Genomic DNA, 13,611 nt, shown 5'->3' on the forward strand with positions numbered 1-13,611 from the left:
TTTGATCCTTCTTGACTCAGACATCCACTTTAGCACAGACTTCTGTTCTAAGTATTTCAGTTTTTTTTTTCATTTGAAACCTCAATTAGAGAAAGAAAGAATTTTTTTAGATTGTGCATATCTTTGAAAATCCAGAAGAAAGAAAGTTTTCTTTCAGCAAGGTTGTACTAAGGAATATTCATGAAGTTGAATTGCTCAAAATAGAGACAAGTCCCTTCTTCTTTCTTTCTTTCTTTTAAATTAGATTTTGATATCTTCCTGTCCCAGTCCAAATTTTGATCAAAAGAGGATATTCTGCTATTGAAACCAGGGGTGTGCATAGAATCCAGCACTACTTTACATTCTAGGCATACTGGAAGAGAGATTATTAACCAGGTTAAACTCTGGTTTTGAAATGAACAACTTGAAAAGCAGAAGGTTTTTCAGTCTGTGAGCTTTCTAATTGCTGGATCACTTCTGAAGGCCACTTCATGAAAGTTTAACTCCTCATACCAAAAGAAATTTCTAGATTTTATTCATCTAACACATCCAAAGCATAATTTTGTTTCTGGAAGGAAATAGACTGGCATCTAAAGTCAAGAGTAATACAGATGTTTGCAACAGCTCCAAGTAAAAACCAATGGCATGCAATAGGAGATGAAGGCCATTTGCAGAAGACTAACATCAGAGTAAGTGCTTACAGGGATGGACAAAATATACAGAATAAGCAAAAAGGAGATTAGATAGGGACAAAGCACCAAGAGACAAGAAAATGAAATAGCACTATCTTCTTCCTTCAAAGACACTTTAGACTGTACATTCTACACCATTTTTCAGTGAAGTTCTTAATATAATTTTCACAAAATGCTGTGGTAATATAAATGGGATAGCAACTGACAAATCAGCCTTCAAAAAAAATGTGTTCTACAGTTGATTTCTGTTAAAATGCAGTACAATACAATATCCTGTGAATTACTATTATGGGAGAAGAGCTGTCGATATTCTGAATTAAAAACATTCATAATTCTTGCTCATAAACTGAAACATTTTTGAATGAGTGTGATATGCATGTCAAGATAACATCATCTTTATTACTGTAAAGAATCATTATCTCATGTATTTACTATAGGAATAAGAAGAGTCACAGTTTATGCATATTCAGCCTCTAACAGAGGGCTTTGTATATCTGTGAAGTGTGAAGCACATACCTTGCAGAATATCATAGAATATAATGCTCTAAAATTTAATAAAATGTACACAGGAAAAGTAGCAGGAATCAACTTCACTATTTGCTTTTACTTAGAAACATCTCTATACCCTATTAAAGTGCAGGAAATGAGAAACGGTATATGAGAAAAATAAAGCTGTAGATGAAACATCAGGCACCTCAGCTTTATAGCCCTCTTTTGCTTCAAATAGTTTTGGACTTGATTAGTTTTATATTGCAGTTAAGAACCTGAGAAAAAAGCATTATTCCATTTTATTAGTATCAGATTCCAATAGGGAATAAAGCCTTCATGACTTAATATCAGAGTCAATTGGCTGACAGAATCTATCAGAGTGACCATCCATATCACTCAGAGGTCCTGATGCCATTTGTTGCTCTCACAACTACTTGCCCTATTCAGCTCTGATGCTTTTGTGGTCTCTGCTTCACTTCTCACTTCTGCCTTGCCATCCAAAGTACAATTAATCAGCTAATCTTTGAGATGTCAAAATACACTTGGTCCTTCAGGCTATTTCCCCTCTTCAAGAAAAGCATTATTTTCAGTAATCAGACAAATGTATTTGCCAATGCAAATGCAGCTTACACAAATTCTCTTTTCATTTACAACACTACTGTTTACAATGACACCACCAGTGCTGTTGTATTACTTGTGCTCTTCAATAAGAATTGCCCTTTTGCTCTAAATTACTCTTATTTCAAGTATAAACATCTGGGTAAAGTTAAATAGAAAAATAACCAGCTAATCACATTTGCAATAAACTAAACAAAATGCACTTGGATTTTAAATACCAAAATTAAATCACCAGTGAAAGCAGTAAATTTATTTAAAAAAAAATCCCAAACTAAAACTAACTGAGCTAGAAGTAACTGTGGCAGGTTAACCACTGCAGCTGGCAGATGTCCAACCAAGCACTCCTCCTCCTTTCCTGGACAGGGGGAGAAAGTAAGATGGAAAAGTGTATGGGTCAAGATAAAAGACTGGAAGGTCATGTACCAATTACTGTCATGGGCAAAACAGACTTGGAAAAAATTACTGCAAACTAAAAATAGAGTACAATAGTGAGGAAATAGAGTACAATAGTGAGACAAAACCTAAAAACCTCTTCCTGCTGGTCCCCTTTCTCCCCAGGCTCAACTTCACTGCTTTGTTCCAAAGTTCTCTACAACTCAGGGATGGGGGTTATAGTCAGTCCACAACTTCATCTCACACATTCCTTCCCCACACTTTTCCCCCACTCTGCTGTGTGTCCCTACCACAGGATACAGGACCAGGCTCCTTTCCACAGGCACAATTCCTGCCAGGAGCTGCTCCTGCACCAGCTCTCCATGGGCCACCTTTTCCCTTACTGCACCACGGACCTGCTGCAGTGTGGGGTCCTGCAAGAGCTGCAGGTGGACCTGGATCAGCTCCACCATGGCCTTCAAAGGGCTGTGAGGACATCGCCCCAGTGCCTGGAGCACCTCCTCCCCTCCTTCTGCTCTGACCCAGGTGCCTGGAAATCATTCACATTTTTGAACTGCTCAACATGTTTGGCAAATTAAAGTGGTATCTTTTCTAAACCTATGGTTTAGATACTTTCTTAGCAAAATGTGAAGATAGCTCTCATATAAACTGTGAGCAATGTTAAGAATCAGCTCTGAAAGCAACGTGACTTACATTTATACAGGTTGATGGGAAGAGAACAAATATGACAGCCAGCTGCCCATTTTCTAAATGATGGTACAAGTCATATTTAGCAGGACTTTCTTCACTACCCAGACATGACAGCAAAAATGTAAACTTTGAAATCAAATCAAATTCTTGGAATTTTTTAGAGATCCTAAAGAATTAAGGAGTTTTTTGTTTGTTTGTTTGCTCTTATGTGTTTGGGTTTTTTTTAGTTGTTTTTTTTTTTTTTTTTTTTTTTTAATGGGTGAATGCTCCTATAGTTTTTCCATTTTGTGCCTTCATTAAGAAAGAATGTTTTAGAGGCACATTAGGTTGAAAGCAGACTAAGGTGATATAGAGCTTCTGAATTGCTTCTGATACCCCCTTCTTTAATCAGACATGAAATTAATGTTTATCAAATCTGTATCAGAAAAAAGACAGAGGTATGTGGAGTCCAGCAGAAGCCCAGCAGTCTTGGAGATGTCTGTTTCTGTGGTGTTCTTCAGGCCCATGTTGACAGACACAACCTTGCAGTTCAGTAAATTACAAACAGCTCTTTCTGTGGACCTCTAAGTACCTGAGTACTATGTAAACGTTACAGAAAATCCAATAACATGTTTTAAATGAATGACCTTGCTTTCTGTATAATTAATTTTTTGATCAAGAAGAACCATAACAAAAATAGAAATTCTTTTGTTAAAAAAAAAAAAATCTATATTCCTATAGAATTAAAAAAATATTCAGTGGTTCAGAAGTGGCAGAATCAGGACTATTCACACAATTACAGCTTAATTAATTTTCTCATAACATTTATTTAAAAGACAGTAAATTTCTTTTTGCTGCTGTCTGAATCCCTTTGACTCCAACAATATGAGAATGAAGGAACAGATATATGTAGAGGTTTATAGGCTGGGGAAATTAGCCTGCTTTCAAAATTTGAAAGCAGATTTGTTTCCAACTACTACATAATTTTAGCAACACAGGAAGTACTTATGATCTGGCCTTAACACTAACACATATCTGTAACAAGTAAGGCTCCTGACAGTCAGGCACTCCTCACAACAAAAGAAGAGATCTAAGACCAACAAAAGTAATTATGATTGCAACTGCAGGTCTGAGGCACAAAATAAAGCAAAAACATTATAGAAAACTTGTTTCAACTTCAAAATGTCAGTCTCACTTACATGTACTTATTTGGATTAGAATGCAGGCTGTTGGCAATGATTATACCAAAATGCATCTAATACAAAACTGCTGAGGTACCAGTTCAAAGGTAAGAAACATTCACACTAACTGAAGATGCGATAAAACATCTAAATCATTTTCTTTAAAAAGAAAATAAAATATATTTAACAGGGTAATTTTCAAAAACTATATTTAAAGTTTATGAAGGTGGAAGAAACTTTGAAAAGCTTTTACTATGGTATGCTAAGGATCTTAACTTTGTTTTATGCTATGTTCACATAAAACATTAAAAAGAAATTATCTTCTACATTTTTTGATGCCCACTAACTTTGTATTAAGGCCAGAAGGCATTTCTGCACTCTGTACCACTGTTTTGCACAAGCTAAGGCATGATGCCACTCATCCATCAGCTCACAATACACTGTGCCCAGGGCAAGGCACTGCTTTCAGACCTGGTGATTACCTTATAAATCTATACTGCTCCAATTCCAGCTGTATTCTCCAAACTTTCAAAAGATAACTATAACTACATTGTATTTGTTGCAAATGCAAGGTCAAACCATTCTATGTTTCTCTGAATGGCAATTGTCTCAGAATTTTAACACACATCCCACATTAAACTTGTAACTGTGGCTTTCAAGGCATAAGATGTGGGGAGCAGGTTGGAAAACTGACTGAAGAGTCAATAAAACTATTTTCCTTTTTCTTTTTAAATCAGTTTCATTATTGGTTAAGTCAGAAATAACTTATTTTAAAAGCTTATGAAGTGTGTTGGAAATATAATAACGTTAATGAATATTCAAAAATAGCATTATAAAATCATATAATGTTTAATACCATAGAAGTATGGAGCAGCAAGAAACATGGCTGCCTTCTGGATGGGTATAAATGACAGCATGGAAAGCCCAGAGAGAGTTATTGCTGGAAAAATGTGCTATAGACCTTTTTAATTGGAAGTTTTCAAAAATATTTAAAAGATTTGATTCCACCACAAAGGGAATGAAAATGTAAATTCCTTGTTACTTTTTTTTTTTTGCTAGCATTTATATCCTTTAAAAATATTTGTAGAAAAAAATAATAGTGGTACCTCCCACTGTACATTAAGGATGCATTCCTGAGAAGGGAGACAGTTACCAAATTTGTCAGATAAAGCAATTTTTCCTCATAAGGATAAGCAGTAGAGCTTCATGTAATAACTTAGAAAAGATATATCTTTAAATATACACGGGCAAAGTATGAAGGATGAAGCAAGCAGGATGGAAAGGAAGCAGAAAATGATCAGGATTGTCACTTAAGCACCACTTCTAACTAATACCTGACAATCACCTTATTTTTACATCTTTCATCGTGACTGATTTGATTCACCTGAGGACAAAAATAAAGGTAGTGAAAGTGCAACTGCTCAGAAAACAGGCAGAAGACAACTGTCACAGGAGATATTTATCAGGCCTTCAGTTGCCTAGAAGTACCAGCTGAGATCTTGTGAAAATGTTATCCAGCCTTAAATATCAGCATCTACTTCAGCTGATGATCCTGCCCTCTGCCTTTTACTGCCTCATATGTATACACAATATATACATGATACATACATAAACTGTGTGTGTGCATCTACCTGCTGTACCATTAATTCTTACAGGAAAAACTGTTTTTCTGTTAAACAAAGGTCCTTCATTACTTACACTACTAAAGGCTAGAAAACAGAGCAATGACTGGCAAAGCAAATCTGAAACTACAAAGAAAGCAGCAACACCTATCAGAGTATTCCTCTCTGAGAAATGTGTGCATTAGAGAGGCTGACAAGTAAAATGAAGTTTTGAAGCAAGAATCAATTTAATACAGGGTAAAAAATGGTGAAAGAAACCTGCTTGGATGAAGTGGTTTAAAGTGCCTAGTTGAGCAAAGAAAGCTCATGAGTTTCGATAGAAAACAGTATATGTGCAGAACAATAAGCAAGATCCAGCACAAGCAATGCTCTTTCCTCAGTTTCTAACATGCCACATATTTGCTTTGTTTTGCAGCAATGAAACATTGCACACTGCTGGGCTCCAGAATCTTAAAGAACAGTAGCAGCAATTATACTGGTAACTCTTGTATTGGTATCATCTCTCATCCTCACCTTCCACATTTCTGATTAATCATAAGACTGATTAGATACGACAAACAAGAGAAAACATAAAATTGTTATTTCACTGTCCCAGAATTTTAGCCTTTATATATTTTTGTTTTCCTTTTAACCTTCCCAATGTTTTGAAGACCAAAGACACAAAATTGAGTACATGCAAAACTGAAATTAATCAACACTTTAACTATAGTTTCTTTGAAAATGTAGGAACCGAGTTTTGGATCACAAATACAACGGCTTCCAAATTTTTCCTTTTCTGGACATCATTTTTCTTTTACCTCCACTCTTCCTAGATGTTTCAACACTACAAATATACTTCAGAGTAGTGTTTCTATACTATGACATATATAGGAAACTGTAGAAATCCCTTGAAGGTAAGTTTCAGGCAAAAAAAAGCTAATTTCAAAGCAATGAAATGAGTCCATGGCAGGGAAAAAATATATTTTACCCACATCCTCCCTTTTCTATTTCTCCTTGATTTTTATACATCAATCTGCTTTAGCCTCTTCTCCACAACAAAATTAAGAATTATGCTAGTAGTGGCATGCTGGATTAAATAAAAGAGCGTGATGAACCAGATAGTCTTTTCTACACTCAAGTTACTGAGTTAATACTCTGTATATATTAATAAGTTCCCATTACAAGAGTAATAAATTTCAGCTTTGTAAACTATTTCCCATACACATTTTTTAATAAATCCTGAAATATTTTTTTGTTTCTTTTGTCCCCTTACTTTTTTTGCTGGATATAAGCAGAGTACTAATAATGAGATGAGATTGTAGGAATTATATTGTTAACTAGAAGAGCAAGCATAAATAGTACTTTTCCATTCTACATTCATTCTGTTCATCCAGCTTTGTCCTTACATTCAGAGCAGGCTTTTCTACTGTCACTTTCAGTTTCAGCAGTGATTACACATTATCTCTCTCTCTATTAAAACCATGATCTACTTGATTATGTGCCCTAGCTGAAAAGTACTGTGAAAACAGGAAGCAATTTTAAATGGTAATTTGGTGTATCTAAATAATTTCAATTACTAAAAGTTCCTACCAAACTTTTTTAATTTTGTAAACTCGGATTTTAGGTAGATGGTGTTGCAAAGTCACTCTGATAAAGTACCAGAGATTTTACTGTCGCTCATTGATATTGGTTTGCTATTTATTGGTTACCACATTATTGTGACTGTATGTACCAATATGTGTGCATGTACATCTCCTAATTGCTATTCACAACCTCATACTGGATAACCACTGCAGTGGTCCTCATAATCATTGATTACATACTTACACATATTCTTGTCATGTGAAGCGATTTTCTCTCCACTCACCATAAAATTGTTAAACATCTCAAAGCTAAGACTGCTAAAATATTACTCATCTGGATCAACAATTATTATACTTATAAATGTTCATATTGATAATAGAACCAGTTCTTTTTTCTGTTTCTTCGACCAGGCAGAAGGGGAAAAGATAATCACATGGAACTGTATACAATAACAGGTATGCAAGTATCTTAAGATTTTAGAAAAATGATATTTCATTGACACAAACAGCATGAAATAAATATGGCAAAAAGTGTCTGCTAAAACAAAATAATCTCCATTTGTACAATCCTATTTAAGAGGCCAAAACCCCACAAATTTTATTCATTTCTATGAATGTTCAAATGTTTAGCCTAGCAATATCTTTACTTTTTAAGGACAAATGAGGAACAGTAAGGTCAACCATTAGCAGGAACCTACAGTTTTTGTTTGTTGCTTGTTTTTTTTGTTTGGTTGGGTTTTTTTTGTTGTTTTTTTAAAGAAAAAAGAAGGTAAGTGTTATTTTAATATATTTGCAACAATGTTGTTGTTCTGGATTTATTTGGAACTTATAATAGCATTCTTATTTATTTGGAACTTATAATTCGCAGACCAAACTTTAAACTTCTCGAAGATGGTTTTTATTGAAGAATTCTGAACTTATATCAGTGTACATAATCACTGTAATTAAAGGTGCAGTGATAATGCTTCAGCTGACTAACCAATACTGTTACAAGGAGTTTGAAGAGCAGCGTACCTATGAAAAGGTACAAACGCACACACACAGAGAACAGTATTTGGAAGGAGTAAGCATACCTGTGTTCGCAGAATTTCGCCCTTTGACAGTTGCATATCACCAGTCAGCTCTTTCACAGTTATGCCAAGTGGTTCCAGACGCTTGCTGAAGTAATTTGTCATTTCAGCTGCCAAAGCCTTCATAGGAGCAACATACACAATCTGCACCAAAACAACACTCACTTGATAAATGAGCAAACCCCACAATGTCGTTTGTTTCATGGCAACCATTACAAATCACAATTTATTGTGAAATATGATGCCAGGCACTTACAGTGAAAAATCTTAATAGTGATATATGAAAAGTAGTTATCTTTGTTGGATAAGTGTGCAGCTGTTTAAAGGACAATGGATTTTGTTTATACAGCCTCATCGCTTTGAAAATTGGTTCTGCATGAAAGCTAAATGCATTTTCATAGCTTTTTATTCACATAATAATATTTTTAGAACACAAATAGGAATAGCTTTAATAATAATGAAGTAAATCAAAACTAGCCTTATCTTTAACTTGGAAAAGTCTAATATCCATGAGAACTTCCTGATTTCATATTCCATGTAAAACATATAATAGATTTTACCTTACAAGTTAAAAAGCTGTTATTTGGTTCATTAAACTCCTACCTTAAACTCATCCTTTTTGATAACACCATGCTGGACATGCTGGCGAATTTCATGCAGGATTGTCAGCATGGCGATGTTAGTCTTCCCAGCTCCAGTGGGGGCACAGATCAGCATGTTCTCGTTTGTGTTGTAGGCAGTCTCAAAAACTATGGACTGGATTCGGTTCAGCCTTTTCATGCCTTTAAAAGCAAGTTGTCCAATCTGTTGAAACAAAAACCACACATATCTTGTCACAGATGTTTGTACATGTGTTTGTGTATCTATGCATATATTAAAAGAACACATGGAAACATACCTTCAGATAATATTTATTATTCCAAGTTTTTTTTTTTATTCTGAGGGTACCACTTAAACCACTTAAACCCTCAAATAGGGAATCAATAAAGAAAACAAATTATAGCAGGATAATATCTGGTAAAATTAATCAAAATCTTTAGCCTCACACTGTTTCAACACCCATTTTTTTTTACTGAAGACTGGCACCAAAACTATTACTAAAATAGGGATTTATTAGTAACTAAACATCAGTAAAACAGCATTAACAGGAAAAGACCAATATACACCTCAAAATCTAAGATGAAAAACTACTGGAAGAGGAGGCAGCAAAACAACAGAACTCAATAAAGTTCAATTTTGCAAACACAGACACACAAATTCAGTAAAAGCTTTCTCTTGCATCTCAAAAGATCTCCATCTTGCAATTGTCCCTGTTCAGACCTTTCTCCAACAATATTCACAACAAGCTGCAGTGCCAAAAGGAACATAAAATTTGTATGTATAGTCCAAAAAAAAACTTATAGAATGTTTTGAAAAACTAAATTTTATACTTGATACAGGAAATTACGCTTATAAGAATTTAATGCATGTTTAAATCTTATAAAGTACAAATCATCAGTTACAGTAATACTTTGGTCCCATTGGTCTCTGAAAAATTACATTTTTACTAAGGAAGAACCACTATAGAGAGACAGTGGCAATTCTTGCATTTGAAGATTATAAAACCTTCGCAAATGAGGAACAGCCCTTAAAATATGAAATTAATTTTCCAATTTTACTTTTTCTTAGTTACTTTTCACAGGTGTTTAAAATAGACTGCAGAGTACATAATTATTTTCTTTCTACAGATTTAATTACCTGCACTGCTTCTATTACAAAGAATGAAAAGTATCTTACTGATATATTTGAAGATTCTAATTTTTGCTTTACTTGTAGGAACAAAAGTACAGTAAAGAACAGACCTCAAAGAATCTTCTGAAGTTCTTTTCCATTATTCTAGGTGCTTGAATTAATGTACAGTGGTTTTCTATGGTAAAAGCCTCTCCAATGCCAAATATTCTTCCCAATTCATTCCAATACAAACCAATTATTTGAGCAGGGCTTCCCCAAGTAATGCAAGCTTAGGAATGAGGGCCTCAACAGCTATTTACATCAAATACTTCACTTAATTTTGCAACAAACAAAATTAGGTCTATCATTATGGTGCAGCTTCCTTGTAGTAGCCTCATGTGAGGGCCCACAATACAAATTACAAATTTAGATTAATAGACCATTTTCACAAAAAATGAAAATGCTCTATTTTTAAATCTATAGGAATGATGTACTTAATGACTAACCAACCATAGTTTTATTTTAGATGGCTTTGAATATGAATGAACAACATTCACTGATATCGAAGTCAATGAAAATGCTATGCAATCAACACACTTTCTTTTTGAAAAATGTCCTTTTCAATTTAACAATGCCTTTGTCTTAGAGCTTTTGGCTTGAAAACTTCCTATGCCCCACTGAAAGAGCATGCACCACTAAAATCATGAAGTTCATTTGTATTTATTGGATTTAAAAAATCTCAAATATATCCAAACATCTATTTCAAACCATTGTCTTTGGTGAAGAAAAATAAAGAATCTAACACAACTAATTTGAGAACTTTTCATCAAGTTTCTTCTGATTTTTAGTGGCTGAGTTTCAAGATCACAACAATTTTCACTGTTACTGTTTTTGCACTGTTTGCTCTGCTTGCAACACCACAGGAAGAAAGCTTATTTCTTTTACACCAAGTTTCATATACATAATGTGTACTTTGTATGTCATTTTCAAAATTCATTTCATCTTCATGAATGACACTCAAAATATTAAAGGTTTCTGGGAGACCTGTTGAATATCTCAGTGCTGTCAGGGTTCAATCAGCTACTTGTATAGCCTCCTTAGTCATTTTAGGTTTCTAACTTGCCTGTTATTCATTTTGAGATTTCTTGACAGGCATTTGTAATTGGTTGTGTTTTTCCTGTCCCCTCCCATTCCCTCGAGTTGCTTTTAGAAGCTATTTTAAACACCGCATGAAGTTCACACTGATGAAACCGTTTAGAGTGTTTATAACAAAGGACCTACAGAGAGAAACTCACAAATACAACTGGTAATTACAGAACTGAACTAATAAAATACTACATAACACAATATTACATTATTTAAAGAAGCAGTTTGTAAAACAAGCAGAAACATTGCTGTCTAAATGAAGCCCAGCCTAAGTATCTTTAGAAATGGATGACAGGAATTTTTTCACAGTCATCCAGCTGAATTTGTGTGGCTTTGCACATACAGATCACCTTACAGCAGTGTGATTGTTGATACCCTTAAATATATCTTTAGTTTTCTTAAACTACTGCCCATAAAAATATGCTGTTCCAGCTACTCTTAAACTTTAAGTGCACAGCATAAAATATTTTTTTCCTTTCCTCTACATTTGGCAGAAATTACATATACTATAGCCCTAGGACATGCAATTGTAAGCAAAAATAAACACATATTTAGAAAAATAAAAATAATTTCCTGCCTCTCTTCCTGTTGGAAAATTTTAACACCATGGATTAAGACTGACTTGGTAAGCAGCAATAAAAAACCAGATGTTCCAGGAAAAAATAGAGGAAGCTGCATAGCAAGTTAGAAAAATTAACTTCAGCTTGTTTTCTAGAAAGATGCTAAGCCTACTGAAACAGGGATATTAAGAGCAGAATAAAGATTAACAAAAAAAACCCCAAAACCCAACAAAAACAACACACACACAAAAACCAAAAAACCAACAACCCCAAACCAAAAAAAAGCCTGGTTAAGAATTAGAAGTACTTTTTTAAAATAATGGTGTTCTGAACTAGAACCTAGTTTTTTATTCAACACACCAATTAATTTTCAAGCCAACACTCACAAATCAATATACAACATTTAGAATAACAAAACAGTCAATGAATGATCTGTGAAAGTTCATTCTGCAGGAATATACTAAGGATTAAAAAAGCTAAAAGAGAAAGTACCTCCAGAGGAAAAAATATCTTAAGACATTTTCAAACTAAGTCCCCATTAACTTAAAAAATATTGTCTTTCCTCAAAATTCCATTTTATTCCATGAAGTAAGTACAAATGCTTAATTTGAAACCAGTAGTTTTGCCCTTATTAAATAGTAAGGCAGCATACAGAAATGCAACAGTATGCATGGAAGTCCACACTTTGACAAAGGTACTAGAAGATTTGCTTTTTTAAATTGTCATTTGCACATACTACATATTTTTTAAATGGAAAACAATTTTTTTCCCCTCTGGCACATAAACATCAGCCATGGTTTCTACAGACCAACTCCTTTTCAGATATCCAGTGAAACCTCTTCTTGCTTAAAGGACTGGTAGCCACTGGATGGCAGAAAGTGATTTTTACTGAAAATGAATGAGATGCAACATTTTTAGCCTTCTACAGCTGATTTATCCCTAGAATTCAACACAAACCATAGGAAGTTTGAGTAGAATACAATCTGAATGTTACTCTCAACTAACAGGATTTCAAGCCTAAGATGATGCCATTTTTACACAAGTATGAATCAATATGAAAAGGCACCGAGAAGCAACGCTTTCCACAAACCAGATGATGCTCAAAGCAGCTGTGACGTGAATGAATAAATCCCGATTTTACTTCAGTAAGCTTTCCAATTCTTTCCCACTGAATTTATTGTTACAACTAACGCATTTATGAATAAATAAGATTACACTTAATCAAGATATTCTAAACCAGAAATTTCATCAGAAAGATATTTGTGTGTTGGTGCTCTGACAGCAATTTAAAAATAGGACAAATTTGTTTAAGTCATTAAAGTAATATTCATGAACGAGTCCATACAGTTCAGTCTGCAGGCAAGCCTCAGCTCAGAAACACAACTGCTTTAGCAACTCAGTAGTGGCAGCATCTGCTCTGAATAGGACAGACCATCAGCACTTAAGATAGAGTTTTAGTCATGCAATTCATCACCAAGACCTTGTAGAAATGCTCTGTAATGATGACTTCTTCTGTCATATTATAACAAAGTAATAAGATTACAACCCATTTATCTTAGAGATAATCCATTGCACCCACAAGCCAAGGCTGAGCTTTCAGTATTTTCCCTACTCATTGGCTTAATTTTAATGTAGAACTATTTTATGCAAAGTACCTTATGTATCTCAGGTGAAACAAATCCCATTTTGCAGTCAGCTGTTCTACTACACCTTCAGTTAAAAAGCTAATTGGTCTAACTGGTAATAGTATGACTAATCCATGCTTTTTCACATAAAACCCATGAAATTCAGGATATGAAGTTCTGATGTTCCTTTTTCTGACACATAAATAATCTCTAGGTCATCCATCCCCTCCACTGTCCCCTAGAATGTTGTTGGTTAAAGCACATATCTATGCATATATACTCATTTGCACACACA

The 13,611-nt window shown here is 34.3% G+C and overlaps 1 protein-coding gene across 1 annotated transcript in view; it reads right to left on the reverse strand.

Moving 5' to 3' along the window:
• The window catches only part of ASCC3 (activating signal cointegrator 1 complex subunit 3), a 251,444-nt gene that overhangs the window by 175,982 nt on the left and 61,851 nt on the right, over window positions 1-13,611 (reverse strand). The window contains exons 9-10 of the mRNA XM_059469026.1: window positions 8,879-9,079; window positions 8,279-8,419 (exon numbers count right to left, since the gene is read on the reverse strand). Coding sequence (XP_059325009.1) covers window positions 8,279-8,419; window positions 8,879-9,079 — 342 coding nt within the window. The remainder of the gene's footprint in view (window positions 1-8,278; window positions 8,420-8,878; window positions 9,080-13,611) is intronic.

Source organism: Ammospiza nelsoni, chromosome 3, assembly GCF_027579445.1.
Source record: "Ammospiza nelsoni isolate bAmmNel1 chromosome 3, bAmmNel1.pri, whole genome shotgun sequence".
Classification (NCBI taxonomy): domain Eukaryota; kingdom Metazoa; phylum Chordata; class Aves; order Passeriformes; family Passerellidae; genus Ammospiza; species Ammospiza nelsoni.